Source organism: Amphiura filiformis, chromosome 2 (genome assembly GCF_039555335.1).
Source record: "Amphiura filiformis chromosome 2, Afil_fr2py, whole genome shotgun sequence".
Lineage (NCBI taxonomy): Eukaryota > Metazoa > Echinodermata > Ophiuroidea > Amphilepidida > Amphiuridae > Amphiura > Amphiura filiformis.
Window position 1 is genome coordinate 24,046,741 of NC_092629.1, and position 26,789 is coordinate 24,073,529.

The 26,789-nt window shown below is 37.5% G+C and overlaps 1 protein-coding gene and 1 non-coding gene across 2 annotated transcripts; one reads left to right on the forward strand and one right to left on the reverse strand.

Annotated features, from left to right (window-relative positions):
• On the forward strand, window positions 1–25,697 carry LOC140146012 (uncharacterized). The gene is made up of 6 exons (XM_072167753.1): window positions 1–1,524; window positions 3,931–4,175; window positions 14,427–14,591; window positions 22,002–22,201; window positions 23,451–23,640; window positions 24,914–25,697. Exons 1-6 carry the CDS (start codon window positions 1,502–1,504, stop codon window positions 25,555–25,557), a joined length of 1,467 nt encoding a protein of 488 aa, XP_072023854.1. The 5' UTR covers window positions 1–1,501; the 3' UTR covers window positions 25,558–25,697.
• On the reverse strand, window positions 12,642–12,713 carry Trnaa-cgc (transfer RNA alanine (anticodon CGC)). Its single transcript has one exon. It is a non-coding gene; the product is annotated as a tRNA-Ala (tRNA).
• Window positions 25,698–26,789: the final 1,092 nt, after the last annotated feature.

Sequence of the window (26,789 nt, forward strand, 5' to 3'; positions counted from 1 at the left end):
TGAAAGCTCCAGTGTGTGATGTGGAGGTGATATTTACAAACGTTCAAAGGCCATCAGCATGTGCTAAACTATAACACGAGATAAATTGAACAAACACGGGATAATAGAAATTATTCAGATATGGAATTATTATAAATTTATGATGATAACAACAACGCAACGCTATGTTGACATTGGAACACGGCTCAGTCTGATCAGTACCAGCCAGGCGTACCACACAGTAGAACGATGTGAATACAGTGCTATATATATATATGTGTGTGTATATATATCCCGGGATATTGTCACTCAATAGCTATATATGTACATTCAGCGCTTCATGTTTTCAACACGGATTTTATAATTGTTTTATTATATACAGCGGGGTTATTCTACGGACCGACTATATTCATCCTCGGGAATCAGGATTCATCCATCGGAAGTTTGTCATCAAAATAGACCCGGACCAATGCAATTCCACTGATAGCGTATCAAATACGGGATCAAATATCTGTAAAGCCATGGACTACTATTTATAGGCCTAGGTGACGAATTGATAGGCCTAGTCAGTATAGTAGGGCCTAGTTGGTACGAGAGTTGGTAGGCCTTTTCGGTCTACTGTAATTGTCACCATTTTTTTCTGCAGCTGCATGCCGAAACGTGTAATTTATAATACTGCATGGATGGGAGCTCCGGCATCACATCAAACGATCATCTTTTATTAACGAATCTCAGTTCAGATCAACTTGTGAAAGCACTATCCAGTGGATTTGGGGATTTCCCACCGGGATTTCCAAAATTCATTGACAATAGTCGGATACCAATAATGACTCATGAGGACTTGGCTACTCACTAGGCCTACAAGTGACATAATACAAATCAATACGATAACCTTTGCGTGTGGTGATATACGTAGGACCTTCGCAGTTCAGCGAATATCACCGGATTTGGGATTTCTCACCGGGATTTCCCCTGTAAACATTGTCAATTCTCGGATACCAGGATTTTACAAAATGACGGTTTTTTTGCCGGAAGGAAAAACCAGCTGATCGAATTCCTGATTACTGAATCGAGTACTAGGCCTACTATTAAAACACTGGCCATCTTGCACAAACTGTTGTACGAATGTCATTGGCTATGTACGATGCGTGTTTACGTAAGGCACAATTCAATGCCAATAGGAAATAGGTGTACGTGATCGAGGTGACTCGTTCCAAATTTACAATTATTTTTACCATTAACTGAATGGAGATCGAGAGAACAAAACCTAACATCTTTTGTCAAGTTTGCTGTTGCACCTGTAGAAGAACCAATATATGTTGTGAAATGGATGAAGATCATGTTCCCAGAGAACGCTCAGTGACGTGCCCACCTGCACCCTCACATCTGGAAAAAAAGGCCGAGTGCGGGAGATAGACCTAGATCGCAATCTGATATAAGCTTAGCCAGGACCCTGACTAGGTCCAAGGCCCCATTAGACAGAAGAAGAAGTCTTTCAGATTCAGAAAATGGGCTTACAAAGATGCTCAGGACGATGGGTTTTGGGTAAGAGTTGTTAAGTAAATTCGACGTGTGCATGCAAGGCCCTATTATTAATTTTGCATGCAATAGGCACTCCTCGGTTTTCGGGGGTCTAAATTATTTGGCACAAACGCTAACCCTAACCCCGACCCTAACCCTAACCCAAAAATTTAGCCCTAACCCTATAATTCCAACCTTCGCCCTAACCCTAAACCCTAACCCTAAGCTAACTAAACCCTAACCCTAAAATACGCCAAATAATTTAGACCCCCTAAAAACCCTAAAACAATGCTAAAACCGAGGATTAATTGCGTAAAGTTATTATGAAGTGCAAGTCACTGAAATAATATATGTGCGGTCTATAGGTTGAACATTACGGTATAGCCCTGCTGACAACATGTTTGGTTAAACCAGTGCAGTGGTGTCAGGGAAATTCCCCTAGTCTGAGAATTTTGCGGACATTTTATGATTTTCATAGGCTTAGGAACCAGAGGGGCTGGGGGGAGGGGGGCTCAGCCCCCTCAATAATTTTGGTGCGGGGCTGAAATACCGTACCTTTCAGCCCCCCCATAATCCTAGGTGAAGTTAAAAAATTGTGATAAAACGAGAGGGAAAATGGGTGTTTGTGACCTATATTTTGCAAAATTTTCTGACTGCGAGGGGGCAAATCCCATCGCGCACCCCCAGTGTGGCCCACAAATAAACTTTCAAGTTTCAGCCCCCCCCCCATGTTGAAAATCTTCCTATAGGGCAATGATTTTTGACCCCATCGCCCTAAAATTAAATTTGCTCCCCCCCTGCTCCCAGGAAAACAATGTGTCGCCACTGGGCTAAACACAACCGTTTTCGGAACGAGTGTATTCAGTAAACTTGGGAGGGGTGGGGTCATTCAACTTTAGAACAGAGGTGCTGTTAGGCCTTTGTGACTTCGGGAATATTACTAATAACTGAGGTCATCGGGTAGCCTATATTCGGCTACAAAAAGGGGCCTATATTGACATGCACGTGTGCCTATAGGCCTACTTCTGAAGTTGAGTGCCCCCCTTCCCAGTGCATGGCGTACCGTGGCCGCTCTAGTAGGCCTACCCAGGGACTGAAGAAAATTCAATATTTTGCCGCCCCTTCCTCAACAGCCCGAAAAGGTTGACCCAATTTTTTTTCGGTGGTTTGAAAAAGTGCAGAGCAAAAAAAAGAAAAGAAAAAAGGATTATGCGCTATAGCGCCCTAAAAAGTAACACATTTTGATGTAGGCCTATTATAATAGTAGGCCTATACCATTGTTCAAAAAGTTTTATCCTTTTTCTTTACTAATTCTTTTTGCCGTCCCTTCTTCTTCCGCCCGCCCTTCGTTTTGGCTTCCCCCCCACCAAAGCCCCCCCAATACTCGCATGGCCCTTCCACCACGCAACCCGGGCACGCAACTTGACAATTTCGTGCTCAATAATATCGGGACAAAATCGCCAAAAAAGCTGTAGAGGACTATTTTTGGTTTGTAAATGTAATATAGAAAATTAGCAATCCCCATTGAGTTACAAATAGCTCAGTATACAAATAGCTCAGTATATAACGTGTTACAAATAGCTCAGTATATAACGAGGTCCTGTCTAACACTGGCAATAACAAAAAAAGTATGAAGTTTCAGTGTAAGATTTATTTACAAAACTCTGTTTAAAAAAACTACTGGATGACTAAAAACATTCACTAATTTGTTAAACTGTACTATTAAACTGCAGTTTATACCCATTTATTCTCAAGAGCTATGAGAGTGTGGGTTAAAGCCTTGATGTACGATTTCCGTCAAATTTTGATTTTGTTATTCTTTATTCAAAATGTTGAAATAATATTAGTAATAACTGACGAGAAGGGTTGCTGTCCATTTTAGGTTGGAATAACAAGGTAAAGTGAAAGAAACCCCACTGGTTATTTTGGCCATTCAACACGCAGTTCTATGGTAGGACATATTATCATAATTTTTAAATTATGATAATATCTCATACTTTGCTCTGTTGACCTACACAGACAACAAATTTGGCCGATTCCATTTAGGTGCAAGTTGGGACATGTGTAAACATTACAAATATGCAAAAAATCAGGTTTGAAAAAAGTTACCAATTTCATATTATAAGATCGTATACATTATGGCTTTAAGTGGGACACAAAGTGGGGGTGAATATGGATCAAATAAACAACGTATTTCACAGTTGCACAATAATTAGTCAATATAGGCCTATTACTCCCCTAATTTTGCTTTGAAACAATATAAATAATAGGCCTACAAGGAAAATATATGCTCAGGGGTCTGATCCAAGTCGCTACAGAAGAGAAATGGCAGATCCATGGGCAGTCTGCGCACCTAAGCTTGTGAACAAAGGTTCTCACTGAAGTTTAAAATTATGTCACTAATTAATTTTTTTTGTCTTAATTTTGCAGTTACATTGCTAACCTAACGTTAAAAAACACGCCAAAAATCCAATACTTACGTGGAGATTACACACGAATTCCACCTCGAAAAATCGGCACCATCTCCAAACACATCTTATCTGCGTATTCTGGTCCTTACGGCGGTCTTACCAATATAGTGGTGGAAGATGCAGGAGTAGTACACGATGAGTCAGAAAAAGAGTTGATACAAGGACAAGAGGATGAAGAAAATACGGTCATTACCACTGAAAAAGGTATGAGCAAAAAGAGTAAGCTGCATTTATACTCCACTGATCGCTACGAGCGATATAGCGCGCATGCATTTGGGGAAAATACGCAAAGCAAATTCCATGCTCGTCGCTCAGCAATGGAGTCTAAATTCCGCTTAATTGTTTGCATACACTCAGAATTTTATAACGAGGGTCACGGGTAGAACCAACAAAGGTTCTTACGTTACCTTGAATAAAGTCTTCAAAAAAGTTAGGAAACTTTTCAAAAACGGCTATATATATGATCAGAAATAGCTGAAATCTGAATTTTTTCCCATATTGTTTCAGATCATTCCTGTCAAAAATGACACCAAGTTTCAAGTTTGTGACCATAACTTACTCCATGGTTGAGCAACTGTGTTGAAAGACAAGGAGGTCTGAAACCCCAGGGGGGGGGGGCACTCACATAAATGGTCTGTACGCATGCATGATCAAAAAACCAAGGAAGGGGTGTATTTTTAGGCAAAGCAAGCTACGCGATCGACGCATTTAGGGTCTAAAAACACCAATTTTCAAGAATAAGGGTAGTTTTCTGAAGCTGAACAACAATTTCGACCTCCTCGTTTGTTTACAAACAGAGAGGTAGACAAAACGCCTGTCAAAACTGTTCCGCTTGTCCAAATACTCAAGTATCAAAAGGATGGTCCAACTTCAATACTTGCTACCCGTTACTTATCTCTGACTTATCTCATGAACTCTTTCTGCTGACATCTCAATACTTGGTGTGCCAACCATCACTGTCTATCACTGCCTGGATTCGTCGTCGCATGCTCTGAACGAGATGTCTTATCTTTCCTTGGTCAATGTCTCGCCATTTCCTGAGCAGGATGCGCCGAAGACCTTCTAAGGTGGTCAGGCTTGATTGCCTTGTTAGCTTTCCTCTTAAGGGTGTCCCACAAGTGTTCTACACTCTCAGAACATTGGTTAAAAATTTTAACCAACTTGGTTAAAAATGTTAACCAACTTTGTTAAAATTTTAACCAACTATGTATTCACAGGTGAACAGCCCAACAGTTGGTTATATTGTTAACCAACCTGGGTTGGTTAACAATATAACCACAGGTTGGTTAAAACATTAACCAACTACTGGTTAACATTACGGTAACCAACCAGTTGGGCAAAGCATGTTGGGCAAAATGGGCAAAATATAACCAATAGTTGGTTAAACACTATGAATGGGAAGTTCATTTCATTGTTCATATTTTAACCAATATGTTGGTTAGTTCAGACTCAGGTTAAATGAGTACACAATGGATTTCAATTGGAGACATTTGAAGGTAGGAAATTATATTATAAAGTACATCATTTTATCATGTTTATCGGGTATAACACTTAGTTTAAGTGTGTGTGAGGCCGAGACTGTGAGCAAGACTTACGATGCTTTATCGACGACAGCTACCACCACAACCGGTAAGCTTAACAGTTGGTTAAACTCTGAATTCACCCAACCTGTGTAAATACCATATTGACAGGTTTGACCATCCATGTATTAAACTGTATTTTGCCCAACTTCAATAATCTTAACCATTGTTGGGCATTTTTTTACCAACTGTTTTCTGCCCATTCATTTTTTATCCAATGTTCTGAGAGTGTAGTGGATTAAGGTCAGGGCTCTTTGCAGGCGACACACATACTCATTTGAATTTGGCTGACAAAAGCAATGGTCATTTATTGGTAACAGTACAATGCATTTGGCTTGAATAGGAGCTAAGTGCAACTTTCAAAATCCGACTTGAAACCACTCAAGCGCCCATAACCTGATAACTCGACCAAATGATATCGTATAGAGCAACAAAAGAGGTATCAAAATGCGCAGGAGATAGCTGCGCTTTATATACATTAAATAAGTTTTTGCGATATATTTCAGTTCCCGATATATCTGACCATCTATAATCGTTTCGATACTTTCTGGGTTGAGTTTATAAACATATGCAATAGCAATTCGTGACCAGACTATATGCAGAGAGTTGATATTCTTGAGAGGGCACTCTATTCACGTGGTTTCTTTTCCAACGCTTAAAGATCACGAATTTTGGTGGTTTGCAAATGAAAAGTGTCCGCGCTATCGATTGATTACGTAACTGTTGTGAATAATTTATTAGGTTTTTCAATGCAATCGCCTCGACCCATTAATACATTATTATCTGTATTATCAAAGTAATTGGAATAGCAATACGGTGAGTTCACTGAACTACGCCCTAATACTGATGGAGTTTTAATGGCGTTAATCCTCTCCATACACAGATGAACAAATACAATAGATGAAGGTCAACACGTATGACCTCCTATGTGACATGTTATTATGTGATGTACAAAAACCTGAATATCATAAAGATCAGTATTCGTTTGTGCATATGAACTGCACATTTACGTTGCTAAATATTACTCATTATATATAATGACAAATATTGGTATTATGACAATACGGTATATACATTGTATATAAAACGACTAATAGATCCTACTATCATGGCGTCAGGTCAATGTTCATCATATCCCGTATGTTTCTTAAAATTCATTCATATTTGAGACAAATTGCTGTGCCCATTTTATAGGTGCACAGGTAGATCCGTGTTTTTTTTTTCATTTTCATTTCCTTTTAATGAAAGAAGTAAGGTTTTCCACTGCACGGGGGCCACAAGGGTGATACTAATTTTCAAAACGAATACGTGTTCCCGGTTGGCTCTGTAGCGATTTCACAGAAAAGGTATTTCTAGTGCAATGCAGCGTCGGACTCTAGCTGAGAGCGTAGCCTAAGTCATTACGGACTCCAAGAAGGGCTCTCCATACACAAATGAACAAACACAAAGGAGGGTAGTCTCCTCCGTGGCCAGCTTGATTTCCATGAAGGCGCTAAATCTGACAATAGCAACAATCGCGCAAAGTAGCACAAGTTAATGTGAAAGCGTGATTCTTGTCATAAGAGCACAGAATAGCGCAAAGTAGCACATGTTAATGTGAAAGCGTGATTCTTGTCATAAGAGCACAGAATAGCATATAGTTAATGTGAAAGCGAGATTCTTGTCATAAGAGCACAGAATAGCGCAAAGTAGCACAAGTTAATGTGAAAGCGTGATTCTTGTCATAGCGCAAAGTAGCACAAGTTAATGTGAAAGCGTTATTCTTGTCATAAGAACACAGAATAACGCAAAGTAGCACAAGTTAATGTGAAAGCGAGATTCTTGTCATAACAGCACAGAATAAACAGAACAGCAATTCACGCGATTTTGCGTTTTTGTACATCACCTACAGTACCTCAAGCTTGTGCTATTCACGCGATTTTGCTCATCTCGCTGATTCCATCACCTACCTCAAGTATGAACTATTCACGCGATTTTGCGTTTTTGTACATCACCTACCGTATCGTACCTCAAGCCTGTGCTATTCACGCGATTTTGCGTTTTTCTAAAACCTCCCTAACCAGATTTAGTTTTCAACCCCACAATTTAATTTTATGAAACAGTAAATCAAGCTTGTGCTATTCACGCGATTTTGCGTTTTTGTACTACCGTACCTCAAGCTTGTGTTATTCACGCGATTTTGCGTTTTTGTACCTCACCTACAGTACCTCAAGCTTGTGCTATTCACGCGATTTTGCTCATCTCGCTGATTCCATCACCTACCTCAAGTATGAACTATTCACGCGATTTTGCATTTTTGTACATCACCTACCGTATCGTAGGCCTACCTCAAGCCTGTGCTATTCACGCGATTTTGCGTTTTTCTAAAACCTCCCTAAACCAGATTTAGTTTTCAACCCCACAATGAGTATCTGTTGGCTCCTTCTTATTTTATCCACGAACACCTCTCCTAAACATTATCGCCTTTTTTTAATTTTCTGCAAACACCCCAAAACCGTCCACACCAGATTTTAAATTTCTCTTTGCCGAGAACCGCTGTGTCTAAACTCGCCATCCTCTGAAAGAGTTGTCAGGACAAGGATGTTTAGATATGAAGTACTTACCGACAAAAATCCCTTTCCCAAAAACCGCCCAACCCCAAACATCTTGGGTCAATGTTTTTAGGAACATACAAGGCCAAAAATGTGTAAAATAAAGAAAATTGTTATATTGACATATGTCCCCCTTAACTTAAAAAGCATTCACAATTTGAGCATTCGCAATTTGAGCATTCGCAATTTGAGCATTCACAATTTGAGCATTCACAATTTAAGCATTCACAATTAAATTATATGAAACAGTAAATGAGTATATATTGGCTCCTTCTTATTAAATACAAAGCATTCGCAATTTGAGCATTCACAATTTTAATTATATGAAACAGTAAATGAGTATATAATTGACTTCTTATTTTATCCACGAACACCTTTCCTAAACATTATCGCTTTTTTTCTAAAAACCACCCCAACCCATAAACCGTCCACACCAGATTTAAAATTTCTCTTTGCCGAGAACCGCTGTTTCTAAAGTCGCCATCCTCTGAAAGAGTTGTCAGGACGAGGATGTTTAGATATGTTGTACTTACCGACAAAATACCCCTCCCGAAAACCGCCCAACCAAACATCATTTCGCTGAAAGAGTTGTATCGCCTTTTTTTAATTTTCTGCAAACACCCCAAAACCGTCCACACCAGATTTTAAATTTCTCTTTGCCAAGAACCGCTGTGTCTAAAGTCGCCATCCTCTGAAAGAGTTGTCAGGACGAAGATGTTTAGATATGACCATCCCGTTCCCGAAAACCGCCCAGCCCCACACCAGATTTTAAATTTCTCTTTGTCGAGAACCGCTGTGTCTAAAGTCGCCATCCTCTGAAAGAGTTGTCAGGACGAGGATGTTTAGATATGTTGTACTCACCGACAAAATACCCCTTCCCGAAAACCGCCCAACCAAACATCACTTCTCTTAGCCGAGAACCGCTGTGTCTAAAGTCGCCATCCTTTGAAAAAGTTGCCCGCCCACCCCAAAACCCTCCACACCAGATTCTAAATTTCTCTTTGCCGATAATATAACCGCTGTGTCTAAAGTCGCCATCCTCTGAAAGAGTTGTCAGGACGAGGATGTTTAGATATGTAGTACTCACCGACAATATACCCCTTCCCCGAACCGCCAACCCCATTTCCAGAAAAGTAGTACTCATCGACAAAATACCCCTTTTTTCCATCAGAATGGATCAAAGTAAAAAAATGACAAAATAGCGCGAATAGCGCACCCCCTATATAGATCTATCAATCAACCACCAAAATCGCAAAATCGCGCGAATAGCACTACTTCTTAAGTACGTAGGGGAAAATAACATAATCGCGCTTCAGTGTTAAGGCATTTTTTTCCATCAGAATGGATCAAAGTACAAAATCGCAAAATAGCGCGAATAGCGCACCCCCTATATAGATCTATCAATCAACCACCAAAATCGCAAAATCGCGCGAATAGCACTAGGCCTACTTCTTAAGTACGTAGGGGAAAATACCATAATCGCACGAATAGCGCTTCAGTGTTAAGGCATTTTTTCCATCAGAATGGATCAAAGTACAAAATCGCAAAATAGCGCGAATAGCGCACCCCCTATATAGATCTATCAATCAACCACCAAAATCGCAAAATCGCGCGAATAGCACTACTTCTTAAGTACGTAGGGAAAAATACCATAATCGCGCGAATAGCGCCTCAGTGTTAAGGCATTTTTTTCATCAGAATGGATCAAAGTACCGTGAATCGCAAAATAGCGCGAATAGCGCACCCACTATATAGATCTATCAATCAACCACCAAAATCGCAAAATCGCGCGAATAGCACTACTTCTTAAGTACGTAGGGAAAAATACCATAATCGCGAATAGCGCCTCAGTGTTAAGGCATTTTTTTTCCATCAGAATGGATCAAAGTACAAAATCGCAAAATAGCGCGAATAGCGCACCCGCTATATACCGTAGATCTATCAATCAACCACCAAAATCGCAAAATCGCGCGAATAGTACTAGGCCTACTTCTTATGTACTTAGGGAAAAATAGCATAATCGCGCGAATAGCGCTTCAGGGTTAAGGTATTTTTCCCATCATAATGGACCAAAGTACAAAATCGCAAATTAGCGCGAATAGCAACCCCCTATATAGATCTAGGCCTATCAATCAACCACCAAAATCGCAAATTCGCGCGAATAGCACTACTTCTTAAGTACTTAGGGAAAAATAGCATAATCGCGCGAATAGCGTACCACGTTAAGCCGTTTTACTGCTGTAGAAATATTTTAGGTTTGAAAAATATAAGTGTTAATAGCACAAATAGCAATTCTTCAAAATCGCGGTGCGATTATTGCGATTATACATACAAAGTAACGGCAGAAACGCGCGATCGCAAGACATGTGAATAAGAGTGCTATTATTGCTATTGTCAGTTATAGCGCCTTTCTCTTGATTTCGATGGAGCGGAACCAAATTGGCTGCAGAGGAGACGGGTCATTTTGCTATGCAAATGAGTTGAGTGTCATAGCCCTGCTATATGTCACAGAGCAGATAAAAAGTCGATATAATCACTGAGCAAAACAAGATATGTTTGCTCATGAATTCATTAAAATGGGGTTCTATTTGAAATACCGTAAAACCTCGTCTACAAACATATAGAGTGTTTCTGAGAAAAGCTAAATTAATCCAGGTGTCATTATGGAATTTGAGGAAATACATTACAGATCCAAGCATCCTACAAACAAGAATTATTGTAAGACCAATCTATTGTATTATCAAATTTACGCATGTATCGTATTAATTTAGTTTTCATCAAAAACACTCTGTATGCTTGTAGACGAGGTTTTACGGAGTACGGAGTACTAACAAAGTAAATGATTTTCGCTTTTTAGAACACTCACTCAATCAAAGATCACTATTTACATGTTATGGATAATAAGAACCCGTATAAGAACTAACAATTATTTTATTTTGTTAACTTTGGATCTAGTTTTAACATGTATTTAATAGAAAGGCACAAAAAGGCTGTTCTGTTGAAACAATCAGTCGCATATTCAAATTCGCATTTTTTAAAATGTTTATAGGGTGTTTTTTTTTGGGGGGGGGGGTGAAGTCAAATTTTGTTTCATTTACTTTGCTTTGCTATTTATTGTTATTGCAATCTGACAACCCGGGCAAGCAAGCAAGCAAGTAAACAAACAAACAAACAAGCAAGGCAGACAGACAGACAGACAGACAGACACCCAGAAAAGAAAGAAAGAAAGAAAGAAAGAAAGAAAGAAAGAAAGAAAGAAAGAAAAAGAAAGAAAGAAAGAAAGAAAGAAAGAAAGAAAGAAAGAAAGAAAGAAAGAAAGAAAGAAAGAAAGAAAGAAAGAAAGAAAGAAAGAAAGAAAGAAAGAAAGAAAAAGAAAGAAAGGAAAAAAGAAAAAAGAAAGAAAGAAAAAAGAAGAAAGAAAGAAAGAATGAAAGAAAGAAAGAAAGAGAATGAAAGAATGAAATGGAAAAAGAAAGAATGCTAAAGAAGGAAGCAAGAAAAGAAGAAACTAAAAGAAAGAATGAAAGAAAGAAAGATGAAAAAAAGAAAAAAGAAAGAAAGAAAGAAAAAAAGAAAGGAAAGAAAGGAAAAAAAGAAAGAAAGGAAAAAGAAAAGGAAAGAATGAAAGATAGGCCAAGGAGAGAAAGAAATAAGAAAAGAAAGAAAGAAAGAAAGGAAAAAGAAAGAAAGAATGAAAGAAAGAGAACGAAAGAATGAAATGGGAAAAAAGAAAGAAATAAAGAAAGAAAGAATGCCAAAAAGGAAGAAAGAACACAAGAAAAGAAGAAACTAAAAGATTAAAAGAAATAATGAAAGAAAGAAGAATAAAGAAAGAAAAAAGAAAGAAAGGAAAAGAAGAAAGAAAGAAAGAAAGAAGAAAAAAGAAAGAAAGAAAAAAAGAAAGAAACAAAGGAAAAAGAAGAAAGAAAGGAAAAGAAACAAGAAAGAAAGAGGTCGAAAGAATGAAATAGAAAAAGAAAGAATTAAAGAAAGAAAGAATGCCAAAAAAAGGAAACAATAACACAAGAAAAGAAGAAACTAAAAGAAAGAATGAAAGAAAGGAAAAATAAAGAAATAAGAAAGAAAGAGAACGAAAGAATAAAATGGAAAAAGAAAGAATTAGGGACCTAAAGAAAGAAAGAATGCCAAAAAAGAAGCAAGAATGCAAGAAAAGAAGAAACTAAAAGAAAGAATGCGTGAATTAAAGAAATAATTAAAAGAAAAACGAATTAAACAAACATGATAAAGGAAACGAGATGGAAAGAAAAGACATGAAAAGGAAGGAAGGATGAGCTATAAGAGGAAAAGGCGGAAATATTAAAAAACTTTAGGCCTAAACAAAACAAAAAAAATAAAGCAAGAGAAGATGAAAATATATTTGTCTTTTGGATTTAATAAGAAAATGGAAAAAAAAATATGAAATTGTTGAGAACTTGTTTGTTTCCAGTTTCAATTGACTAATGGCATTAAAATTAGCATTTTTATTGACCAAAAAAATATGGAGTTGCCGGGGATTGAACCCGGGGCCTCACACATGCGAAGCGTGCGCTCTACCACTGAGCTACAACCCCTACGCAACCTTGCGGACGATTACTAAGGTATATAACCTTTACATTGTGTGGGTGGTTTCCATGCTTATCTCCATACTAGAAAAATCATTACAAATAAACAACTGGGAATAGATATTGCTAATTGGTTACGAGCTCCATTTAGTGAGGCAAATCGACAACAGCCGACGGTGTGTTTCATAATAAACGAGTCTTTTTGCATGATTTTTCACTGTTTGTCTTGACAAAATCAAATAATACGAAGCACATATATAAAGGATTGTAACTGTAAGGTATAGAAATGATTGTATTACAAAAAGCTTACTCGCATTATATATGCGCGCTGATGGCATAATTAAAGCATGCTTGCATCACCGTAAATTGAGCGTGTGTGTTCAGTGCAATGAGTGTTTGTCATGTTTGCCAACTGCATGACTTGACAAGTACCAATACTTGGTTACTCGTCAAAGCCTGTTCAGCAACTAGTATTTAGTTTCATGCATGAACAGCATGCCATGCCATCATAGTCATGATAGTCAATGATAGACTTGATATAGTCCGAGGTGCTCTGACGAACACTCCGATCGCCATGCAATCTACGTTTATAAGGCTAGTGGGACAACGGAACCGCTACGTGAATGAGCTAGACTTGATCGTGTTGAGCTCAAGCTGCCTGTAGTGCCGTACTATTACGCTGCCTTTCGTATTCGCCGAGGAGGACAATTTCGACCTCCTCGTTTGTTTACAAACAGAGAGGTAGACAAAAGGGCCTGTAAAAACTGTTCCGCTTGTCCAAATACTCAAGTATCAAAAGGATGGTCCACAATAGAGTGATTCACATAACATGAATACTGAATAGGGGATTAAAAACTGTGAAGTAGGACCATGTGCTTCTTTTGTCCAATTTGGCGTCAAGATTTCGAATGGAAACAGTTCATACCCAGAACACGATCATGTCAGAAATTAATATTATGTTCTGGGTCTGATTATTCGGACTACCTGTAACCTATCTGATTTCACACAGCCAATATTAATAATTAAATATTATTGTTACCATGTTTGAGTTTCCTAGTAATGATACTTTTGGAATGGCATCTATTTTACAAAACTTGAACCAAATTGATAGCATACACATACATGTACACATACGGATGGAAAATTATCTTGAGGATTGTGTTAGAAAATAGGGAAAATGGGGGAAATAGTCAAGTGATCGAGTGTTGTAATTGGAACAACAAACAGGGGTCTTAATTTAGGAGAGAAATTTAATAAGGGTGTCAAATAATGCAAACATCAATATTGGTGCCCCCATGGGAGTTTGAAGTTTATACATTTGTATTATTGTGATCCCCCTTTCAATGTTGAATCCTTGAATGTGAGGCCCTGAGAATTGACCAATGGAACCAGCCAAGATAGATTTCAAATGTTCTCACTTTTTCTCTTCTGTACATACATGTAGGTCTTCATCAGCTGAATATCCAGCACAGTAGTGATAGAAGTTACAATGACCAAGCAACTTGAAGCAAGGAGAATTGACCAATGAAACCAGCCAAGATGTAATGATTAATAAATTTCACATTTTCTCACCTGCTCTTTTGTATAGGACTTTGCCTCTATCCAGCACAGTTGTAGTGGCAGAAGTTACACTGACCAAGCAAGGAGAATTGACCAATGGAACCAGCCAAGATATTCTGATTAATCAATTTCAAATTTTCTCACTTTTTCTCTTCTGTACAGGTCTTCGTCAGCTGTCAATCCAGCACAGTAGTAGCGGCAGAAATTACAATGACCAAGCAAGGAGAATTGACAAATGGAACCTTAGGAAAGACTGGGCATATGGGATATCCCTTAGTCTCTATGAGAACAAGAATGATGATGTGGATGACAACAAAGAATGCACAGGTAAGCTGAAAACCAGAGCAGGGGAGAGCTAGGAAAGGGCCCGGAGGGGGCACTCACATGTAAATGTGGTATGGGTATGTGCGGCGGTCAAGGGTCCCTTTTTCAGGCTCTCCGTCAGTTCCTTAAGACCCACATTTGGATCATGCTCCAGTTCTTTGAGCCTCAAATTCTGACAATTGTAGCTCTTTAGCCGAAATTTGGAAAATTTTGGAATTTTGTAGCTCCAAAGCCTATAATTTGGCCCAATTTTAGTTCACAAGACCCATCAAAAATGTTGAAATGACAGTTCATCAAGCCCCAATTTTGCCCTAAATCAGTTCTTGGTTCTCAAATTTCCCGGGGGAAAGGGTCAACCTGGGGGGTACTCACACATATATGATTTGGGTAGGTGTGCCACTGAGAATTTGAAAGAGGCCCCATCAATATGCCAATTTTTCAGTAAACTTGGACCCTCCCCCCCTCCCCGATATACTAAATGTTAAAAATAAAACTGTCCAGGTTTAATTTACCATATTTATCACCAATGAAAATAGTGATGGGTGAAATGCCTCAGCTGCATGCGTTAATCATTGATGTATAAACTGTGTGTACTTTGTTAAATTTTCTTTAAAAATATATATGTCTTCTACGTCCCTGAGTGAAGTTCTGCCCAATTATAGCGATTGGCGAGCTGATAAACGCATTGACAAGAATTATAGGCACTGGAATGAGTACCTCATTTGCTTGGCTCAAAATTAAAAGGGGACATAATGATTGTTGAAATCAATTTTGTGAAAAACAAAAAGAATCTACTTTTTATGGAAATCCTGTACATTGTACTTTAAAAATAGAACCCTGTAGAGAGAAAGGTCTTTTAGCTATAGATCATTTTAATTTGCCATACTTTCCCATATCTGCGGTGTTCCCAGTGAATAGAAAGTGTTTACAAAATAAACATTTGTTGCAGGAATAGATTAGGGGGCTGGTATTTTCTTTGGTAGGGGGGTCCCAAACTTACAAAAAGTCGGTGTCAATAAAAATGTTACCCCCCCATTTCGGCAACAAAAATTTTATGACCCCCCACCTCCACCAATACACATTACCCCCTAAACAGGCTAAAATTGTATTGAAATCAGTCTTTTGAATAAAATAAACACACATCTGTGGTCATCTTGTGGCTCCCTACAATTTGGTCCATTTTATGACCCCCCCCCCCCTATTTTTCTGACTCCCCCAGTATATTTGGGACCCATCCCCTTCTGAAGAAAATAGCAGCCCCCTTATAAGTGAAGATAAATTAAGAAAAAGTGTCATTATTTAGGTGCTGAATGTATAATTTTACATGAATAAATTGGCGGAATGGAAGAAAACAGCAACCCATGTAGCTACAAGTGTTTGTGAAGACTATATACCGGTATTAACTCCTTCAATTCTTTTTACAAAAATGCTCAATCTGATATTTGACGATATGTAGTGCCTTTATATTTAGGTATACTTGGTACAAAATTCATAACCTCATTAATAAACGCGATGCGTGCGATCCAATCATATTTTATTATTTGTGAAAAGCTTGAACGCAAATCGAGGTCATTAATATCTCACAATTGACCGCAAAATGCGTAATTGTTCCAATGTCGCACACAATTGACTTCTGCGTGCGCCCATTGTGCGTCCAACGAACTGCGCGAAAGCGCTGGCTGCCGTATTTGGATTGCGGCGCTACCATATTTGCACAGATTCTGACACGCACTTTTGTTATTGGTCGTTTTGTTTTAGCCTGATCGATTTTGGGAAAGGGAAGATGTAAAATTGTTTATTTTACAAACTTTTGAGAAAATTTTGTGTTATTTTGTAAAGTTAAAAGATCAAAGTGACGGTTATGAATGAGGTTAATAACTTTGCATCGGTTATATGTCGGGCATTGTGAAAAATCTAAACATTTTGCTTTGGACCTCGGAATATCCCTCGGGGCTGCGCCCCTCGGGATATTCCTCGGTTCCAAAGGCAAAATGTTTAGATTTTGCACAATGCCCTCCAAATAACCGATGCGCAGTTATTAACCTCTAAATGAAATTGTAATACCAATTTCACAATGTTATGAAAGCGAGAATAGACTTGAATGATGCATAATAAATACGGTATTTTGTGCAACAAAGTATAATTGAGTTTCAACTCTTTATACCATTATCAATTCAATGAGCTGTTCCAGTTGATGTCCAAACACCCCATAAGACATGACCTTAAACTTATTCTCCCACTCAGGGGTGTAGATTTCAAATAGAGTTATCATACAGTGTCATCCATTCCGGTAACCCCATTTACAGTCTACACCCCCTGTCAGCCCTGTGTTTGTTTGTTTGTTTGTTTGTTTGTTTGTTTAAACGGTCGCTCCGTGTGGAGACATGCTTGGGTCCTGATGTCATGTCTTCCATAGGGGGTGTATGGATTTCAACTGGAATAGCACATATCTGAAATGTCAAGGTCTGATTTTCCAAACACTGGATGTAAACAAGTTTCAATAACTACTGTCTTCATTAAATCTGAACCCAAAAATGTTTGATACTTCCTGATTTGTGATCTGAAGGTGAATGCTCTGAACTTTGACAACCCTATTAAAATGATAAAAGGGTGTATTGATCTGCTATTTATCATAGAAAGACATTGATATCATTAGTAATTTCCTTCCTTTTGCCGTAGTTGAACTTTCTGAATTCTACCAAAGTTCACCATGACAAAAGGAAGTTAACATGTTAGTGAAGTAAATAAAAGATATGTACCTTTAACCCAGGCCTTCTCAACTGCGTGCTGTGCATCTTGTGGCGCTTTGGAGTTGGTCAAGTGGCGCACTGAAGTGGCGCACGGTAAATTTACTAATTTTTTCTCACATAAATTTTTAACAAAAAGAAGGTGAGAACGCGACATCTGAGCCTTTAGAAAGCCCTAAAATCTTAGAGCTTCCAGGGCGCTGCCCCCTGGAGCCCCGCGGCCAGGGATTTCGCAATTGACCCCACCCGCCAAGAGTTAGGTCGCGCACATGCTCCCTCGCATAAAATTTACCAGTTGGCACTTCAAACAAACTAGTTGAGAAGGCCTGCTTTAACCATATAAGGCCAAAAAAGCTTATGTGCTTTTCCTTTTTTTTTCTCTTTTTTTTTTGTGTGGAGAAAATGAGTTACCGGTACGCGATATGCAATATTTTTTTTTACAGTCAAGGCACAATGTTTATGTACTGTTTGATATTCAAAAACAGTACATAGTTTTTTGTCTCTTTTACAATCATGGTGAAATGTGTACAAAAAACAACAACCAAACTGAAAAAAAGAACAAGTTGGATCACGATACGATACAGGAAATAAAAAAAAATTGAACATGAGAAAAAAAGAATTTACAGCCAATGCATAGCACTAAAGCTAATTGGAGTTTACATAGCAATAGGTGCAAGTATCTGAGACAGACTTTTTTTGGCCTTAGAATTAATACAAATTTAAAATGTAACATTGCTAATGCATTGCTTAATTTGCTAATATATTATTATTGCAAACTGTTGAGTATGTTTTATTGTCAACCTGTTGAAAAATGATGTGAGGAAAAAACAGCTTGCTAAAATGTGGTACTTTTACAAATAAATAAATTAAAAATAAACAAAACATCTAGTGAAAGAAAATCAAGGTGGATGTGGCTTGAGGTTTTTATGTGAATACTCTGCCAGTTCTTTGATTGTTTTGGCACTGCTGGTGGACTGAATTTTTTGGAATGTTTACTGGGGAGTGTTTTCACATGACATGTTCATTCCTAATTTAACAGGAAATACCAAATGAAAGTTGTTATGTGGTTATTTTTTCCACAAAAGTTTTTGTGTGAAAATTAACAGGATCTATATAATTTTTCATTGATTAGATACAAATACTGGTTATATACATTGTAGGCTTACCCAGAATTGATGGTACATGTATATAGCCAGGCAAGTACAAATGACCAAAAGGGATGTGCACTCTGTACATTTATATGAGTCTAATATTTGGGCCTTATGGCCCCTTTTCTAGTCAATATTGGTCTGAAAATGTGTAAAATGATAAAAAAAAAAATCACAAAACTGTGTTACAAACTTACATGTATACTTATTTGGATAAATTGGTATAAATATGGGGCCACTTTCAGATTATCGGTGACCAAACTGAACTTGAGACTTGGGCTACACCATGTGTGTAAAACATACTTTTGCTATAAGCTCTATGCCATAGAAATGAGAAAATAAACATAGTTATTTAAACCATTGGGTCTGAATATTTGCAGCAACTTTGGACTTTGCTTTGAGAAGATTAACTAAAGTAAAGGCCATGCAAGTCTAGCATGTGTACATGTATGGATTTCAACTGGAAGAGCGCATTGTTGACATTATAATGATTATCATGAATGATTTGGTGTCAGTATATATGTACACAGTAGAATGTGTTTTGGGTCAAAATTTAGAACAATGACTTGATCAACTTGTTTGTGTGTTTTTGGTTTCGCTTCAGATATTATATGTGTAAATAGAAATGGATGAAGCCTAGGCATGTGACTTTAAATTAATGTGTCATGCATGGAATGATGCATTGTATCAATTTCACGGGGGCACTTATATTTCAATATATTTCAAGTTTTATCACCTGCATACAAGAACTTACAAAAAGTACCCAATATTTTTCCTTAGTGTAAAATGGACCCATGCAAGTATACCATTTCAAATCAACATTGGAAAAATTCAGAAAATCAAGGCCGTGTGTACACAATAACTTGCAATGAAGCGGTTGCACTCACAACTAGTACAAGCGCAAATAGATGCGAGATTAATTTTATAAAGTAATTCATGTGCCAAATGCATATAATTTAATAATTTATAGCAATAATTAGCGGTTTAGACATATACATGAAACAGGGATCTAAAAAATCCCTTGGAGGAAAACCAACTGGCAACTCCAAGATCTAGTAATTAAGAAATGGAAATCGTCAAAATAATGAATAAGACATGGTCTCAGATTTGAAGCAGGTTTCACTGCCAAAGTGTGTAAAAATTCACCCCAGAGTGAAAATAGCTATGTTTAATTTCTAAGGTGTCTTTTCTAGGGTAAAATTGTTTGTAGAACATGATTTTTTTGTCAAAAGCAGCGTGCATCGTACATCGTTTTGCTACAAAATGTTGATTTGTGGCCGATTTTGCCCGAAAAACACACTTTTTGGGTGACAAAAATTTTCACATGCCAACTTTGTATACTCATAGAGTCTACAATATACATAGATATGGCCCTTTAAAATGTTAACATATCAGCTGAGGGTACTATTTGATGGATTCAGGCATTTGTTTTGTGATTGACTTAATCATTTTGCGCCAAAATCATTCAAATATGACATGCCTTGTGACAATTGACATGCCAAAATAAGCCGTTTTCGGCCAAAAAATTGATTTGAAAAATCATAACTCTTGATAGGAAGGTGCTATACAGTGATGGTTCATGACCTACTAGTCTATGCAGTGTTGAATGGGCTTTCATTTGATACCTAACTTTGTTCATTTTAACTAAGGGAAAGACTTGCAAAATGTAAAAATGTTTCCCCTACCCCTTAAAATTTTGATATGTGTAAAAATTCCTGCCATTTATAAAAATCGGGATTACAAGAAAACTACAAGAGCTATAGGCTTGAAAAACTAATCAGTTATGCACAGTATAAGTTCCTACTTGGGTGTAACATTAATATCTTTCCATTCCTTCTCAATTTTCTTTTCTAATTTTTTTAACAATTTGTGACATCTGTAAATTACGTAAAATTTGGCATTTCGAAAAATCGCAAAAAAAAATATGAGGGCGACATGTGTAAAGAACTAATCAGTTTAATATTCCCATGACAGTACTACAGGGATATAGTACCAAACTTGTGCTAAAATGCATATTTTTTAGTTCTAATTTTTTTAACAAATTGACTCGCCACCCCATTTTTGAGCAAAATCGGGAACAATTAGTACCTGTAATATTGCGCAATCATGTGACCTATATTCAATGTGTGTGCACCAATCAGATGTCAGACTTGCACTACAACATGATGTGAGCCTCACAGAGCCTTTATAAGTGTGCCAATAGAGTTTAAATATGTTGTGATGATGTTGTCACTTTTGGATCTCATATTTTTATTTCCGTCAAAAGCATATGCCTCTACTGTAATGCTCATATCAGGAAAACAATGACAGATTGTGCATTTCTGACTTCAGAAATGAATTCTGCACAAAATTTCAGTCTAGAAAACATATTTAAAACAATATTTTTTGAAAGTTTATATTTTGCCATTTTTGGCAGTCAAACCTGCTTCAAATCTGAAACCGTGTCATAATGAAAAAGTTGCCTCATATCTTATGAACTGAAAAAAAGTTACGGGAAACCGGAAATCGAGTTTCAAGAGCCTTATGCTGTAGTAATATCACTGTACAGTATTTTACATTAAATTTAAAACTTGTTATTGTTTTCAATAGTTATGTGGTTAATATTTCAAATAATCATGTGCCGCATATTCCAAATAAGAAAAATATAGTTAATGTGTGCACCTGACAACTATATAACTTATAAGCAGGAAATTTTGGTTGACACAACATATCATACAAGTTTTAGTTATATCCATATTTGGTATCATTTTATTGAAGCCTAGATATTAATTTACAAATAACAACATCCTCATGTGAGTATGCAAATTATTTTGTTTTTGAGTCATGTATCATGTGGTGTAAAATACCATAATTGCTGTAGAATAGTGAAACCATGTGCAATTTAATTACCGGAAAAGCACAGATATTTTGGCACAGATTCGTGTAACTCTTGATATGAGAAAGGGCCAAAAATAATTTCTTGCCAAAATGGTGGAAAAAGGTCATCAAAGTTTATAAAGGGATCACATTAAAATGGTGTGATATGTACTGTTCTCAAGTTATAAGCAGAGGTCAAAGGTCAGATCTGTAAAAACGCTCAGATTTTAAGCAAAATGGTTTCAAATTGTTCCTCTTGCAAACACAAGTCAAGGAAAGAATAGTTTGCACCATCTTGTATGTTTCAAAATAGGTCATGGTTAAATAGAGCTCAATGGGGAATTGGGAAATTACCCTGTTACCTGCACATTTTTGTTCATAGCATCTAAACAGATATATTTTAGGCCTAAAATTTCACCGGGATTATGAGAAAAATAAGAGTTTTCTTCTGGTGCCAAATAACTTGGCATTTTGAATTTCATATTGATTTCATTAACTTACATCAAATTAAAGCTGCAAGATCATCATATTCACAAAAATTTGAAAATGGACTTTAACAAAATATTGGCCTCATTTTACTTGATTTGGTCATTTTGGGGTTCTATTAGAGCACATTTATTTTTACCAACATATTTTGTATTTTTCTTTAATTGTTATTAAAGGTGATCCTGTTGCAGATGTTATCGCGATCAAGACAACTGAAAACAGCGCCATCTTAGGTCTCGCCGATGGATGCGGGTGGGGTTATGGAGCACGACGTGCAGCAAGGTGTGCAATTAAAGGCTGTATGGAGTACATAGAGAGGAACCTGTATCAACAGGATAGCGCAAGCCAAATACATAATACCACCGATATATTCAGGGTTAGTATTTTAATATAAATATGGCTGCTGGCCAGGGAAGATACCTTACACTTCCCACAATGCATTGCTTCCATTTCAATTATTTGTACTGATTTGCTATCCAGCGCAACATGGGTCGATAGTGATAGAAAGTACCTTAATGACCAGGGCACATCAGAGCCTGCAAATTATGTTTATTTCATGACGTATTGACCCATGTTTAGCCAGTCTATTCTCAACTTGAAAACCAATTGACATTGGAGATTGGAAGAGGTGATGCATATTTGTGACGTGTCATGTCAAAAGGAGACACTTTTGGGCAGGTTATCAATTTTAAGGTTTTACATATCTTAAATATAGAGATATTTTGCTCCACAGCGCCGTTTTCCTCAATGAAATCGGACATTCCTAAGCGAAGATATTGAGTTCTTAAGTTATGGTATTATAAAATTGGAATTTGAGATATCAGCCTTTAAAAATATTATTGACAATGTTGAGAGTAGGAATTACCTTGAAAAATGTCTCAAAAAATACATGATGCCAGGTATATTCTGGTCTGAAACTATCAGACAATATTTTTAACATTTTTAAAATAACATCACAAATTCGCAACAAACCTAAATTGTGAAAAAATCACCCCGGGCAGATTTTTGGCTATTTCTCCATTTACGATCCTGCCCAAAAGTGTCTCCTTTTGACATGACACATCACATTTTTTCATTAAAAAATCTGACAAAAAATGACAATCATTTGGTTGTTTCTTTCCATTTTATCATATTGTGAAAAACCAAGTAGCTGAAGAGTGCTAGCTCAATATGCTTGGAAAATATTTAAACCGATGACCCCATGTTGACTTTGGCTAAATAAGCTGTATTTTTGCTAGAAATTTAGGGTCCTAAAAATAGCACTCGATATACGCCATCTTGGAGAAATTTGGTGAATTGAAAATGCCCAGCAACTGTCAATCAAATACGGGATAAGTCTGCTTCACTATTGAAGCAGTACTCACAGTCATTGTCGTGCACACATATGTAAAATTATAGTGTGCTGAAAATGCCTAGCAACTGTCAATCAAATTGCCGTGAAGTAACTTCACTTTTTATACAGGGATTGAATACAAATGTCACAGCCCTGGTACCAGTATAGCAAATCACTAATTTTTTTAAAGCCATCATTGGGCCATGATAATAATATTGTAATGACTTTGGCCCATTTGGCAAAACATAAATGTAGCCTTGTCTTGTTTACACTTTATATTTTCGTTATACAGATCATGAGGGAATCTATAGACGAAGGACAAAAACTAGTAATAGGATCCACAGCAACCCTAACCACCCTGGTCTTATCAGTAGTGGTACCCATGGCTAACTCCAGAGACTTTGCAGTATGTACAGTAAATGTTGGGGATAGCTTAGCTTATGTCTTCAGTGAGGAGCATGGTGTCAGAGAACTCACAATAGGTAAGATTCTACTTTCTAGCCACCCTGGTCTTATCAGTAGTGGTACCCCTGGTTAACTCCAGAGAGTTTGTAGTATGCACAGTCAATGTTGGGAATAGCTTAGCCTATGTCTTCACTCTTCAGTGAGGAGCATGGTGTCAGAGAGCGAACAATAGATTGTAAGGCTTTATAGTGCATAGTAATAAAAATTACCAAATATACCCAGGGCTGTCAACTCTCACGCATTGGCTGTGAGTCTCACGCATTGGGTCACTTTCTCACGGTCTCACGCCAAGGTAGTATAATCTCATGCCTAGGTTGTAAATCTCCCCCGCTTTTCACATTCTCGGCGCCGTGGCTCAAATAATCATGGTAGAAAATGAACATTGGGAGTCCGCAGTTCCCGGTACGTCTCTGTCTCACACCAAGCAATTCCAAAAAAGTTGACAGCCCTGTATACCAACAAATATATACCAAAAAAAGTTGTACTTTTTTGCAATCACCTCCTGCTACAGGAGACTGATTTTCAGCTCTCCTTAGTTGACCATTCTCTCCTTACACTCTATTGTGATGCTCTAAACAGCTCTCCTTAAAGTCTCCAGAAGAGCTTTTTAATGCTCTGCTGCAAATTCATATTCATACTGTAAATAATTATAAGTGTGAACCAAATGTGCTACTATCCATAAAGGAAGTGGCTTGTCTTGCAGCGTGGGTTTAGGGCTAATCCCTTGGGCACCACCAGTGAAATTATCTGCCTCTGCGAACTATTTTGATTGGTTACAAAGAGGCCAATATCATATAGAGCCATACGGAGATATGTGGTAAGAATGCCTAGTAGGACCGAAGGGGATGGCATTTAGCTTAAAAGTTTTTGATTGATTACTCAGATGAATATATCATACAATTAACCAATTAGAGGCGCTCTAAGAAATGCAGCCTCTGATGGGATTCAGGGAAAAACTGAGGAAGGTTGCAGTCATTTTAAATTAGCCAAGGAAGGTCCTCTTTCATGGCAGTTCCATGGAAGGTCCTCTTTCGTAGCAGTTATTTATGAATGCTGTCATCATGAATGAAAACAATGAAAGACATGTATGTTGTTTTATTTGTTATATATATTTTAAACAAGCTGTACATGTGCTCTATAAATGGGGTGCATCATTTGTGGATGCCTGTTGTATGAAATCGCAAAAATATTTGTCAAAATCCAATAATGTCCTGGTTTAAAATATCAATTTCCGTTTTTGTTCTGATTCATTTATTAGCTATTACTTTGTTCTACATTATTGTTATGCAGGTAGCAGAGATATGGAGAGCCACCGTAATATTCGTTTTTGTGATGGAGCGCTTGGACCCGCTTTGGGAGAAGCCCCAGATCTAACAAATATGACTTTCTCCATCTCCGTGGTGAAAAGAGGGGACATTGTGATCCTTACGAGTGACGGCGTATCTGACAACTTTGACCCTGTGATCGCAGGTGAAGCCGAAGCATCGCCAGAATTTGACGGTAGTGGATGTAGACTTGAACCCGGTCATGATCAACCTAAAGACGAAGACAAAGAGGATAACAGTCATGATAGCGGACATGAGAAACCGGTGTTTAGTCCAGCGGAACGGCAAGAACAAACTGAGCTTATGATGAACGAGGTACTGAGGACAGATAACATGCCAAATGATGATCTACATTCAGCGCAAGTGGTGTGTAGCAAACTGCTACAGTTTGCGATAGAGAACACCAACAACAAAAGATCTGCGCAGCAGAGTGCGAATGCAGTGTTAGAAAGCGCTAAACAACATAAAGAACATGATACGCCTAAAGAGACAGTGGCAGATATAAGAAAACACTTGCGGTCGCTACCTGGTAAGCTGGATCATGCGTCAGTGGTGGCGTTTGTTGTGGGACATCATGGCATTCCTGAAGAAAGTGAAGAAGAGGAGTAGGAGGGAAAAAAACATTTAATGACTGTTTCAGTTCTAGTGACACCTCGTTTTTTTCTCTGGACCTTTGGATGTATTGAAAAAGGTATTAGCATTTTACTTTGAAAAATCAATATTACAGGGCTGTACTAGTGCTATGCCCCTTCAGTAGGGTTGGGCGAATCTGAACTTTTTTTACAAAAGTGATTTAAAACGAGTTGTTTCTATGGCCAAATTTAGCGTAGAACACAAATCTGTTAAAATTTTTGACCTCCGATGACGTTTGACCCCCCTACTATTCAAAAATTCAAAATGGCTGCCAAAATAACATATTTTTGCTTGTTTGTGGCATATTTTATTAGATATATAGCTTCAATGTGTCTTTTTATATGTTTTGGGGGCCGAAGAACATAAATTTGACACTTCTGAGATAATAATCTGTACCCTGTACAAGTTTAGTAAAAAATTCAAAATGGCCGCCAAAATGCGTCATTTTGCTTGTAATAGCATATTTTAGTAGATACATGACTTCCAATAAGTCTTTTTTAAACATGTTTTTGATTTGGGAGCACGCCTTTGACACTTATAAGAATTGGAGTACCCTGTACGAGTTATCAGTTGCCAGAAATTCAAAATGGCCGCCAAAATGATGTCATTTTCTTTGTAATAGCACATTTTGACAGAAACATGGCTACAAATATATATTTATGTTTTGATGTGGGGGAAACACAAATTAGACACTTTTAACATAATTAGCAGTACCATTCATGAATTATGAGTTGCCAGCGTTAAAATATCATCCAATTTTGTTGAAGAAAACTGCTGAAATCTACTTCTCTAAGGAGTAGAAATATAAACAGGGTTAGTTCATGTGTGCTTATATGATATGTCATTGCATTTGTAATTTCTACTGTGAGCAACCTGCATTTTGCATTTTACACTAGGATATTTTGCAACAAAGCATCAATATATGCTGACAAGTTTGGTTCTGGATACACAGCATTTTTAATGGATTGTCTCAGTTCTTCGCACGAAAATGTCACCACTTTCTACAATGCGAACGTCAAATTTAGCCAATTCTGCTTCATATTCTAGATTTAACACTTTTGTCGACATGGCTGTCTCTGTCATCTATTACCATGAGATCTATCAATGGGAAAATGAAAGCACCAATCAGCTGAGAATAGTTTTCAATGCAGGAACCAATCGTTCTGTACGTACGTGGACACCGTCTGTGAAAAATTAACTTATTTGAG

Bases quoted from the DNA above. Each gene is read 5' to 3' on its own strand.
- LOC140146012 (XM_072167753.1), top strand. From the start codon at position 1,502: ATGCTCAGGACGATGGGTTTTGG. The intron at 14,592-22,001 runs GTAAGCTGAAAA...TTGTTATTAAAG, and splicing joins TGACAACAAAGAATGCACAG to GTGATCCTGTTGCAGATGTT. The intron at 23,641-24,913 runs GTAAGATTCTAC...ATTGTTATGCAG, and splicing joins TGTCAGAGAACTCACAATAG to GTAGCAGAGATATGGAGAGC.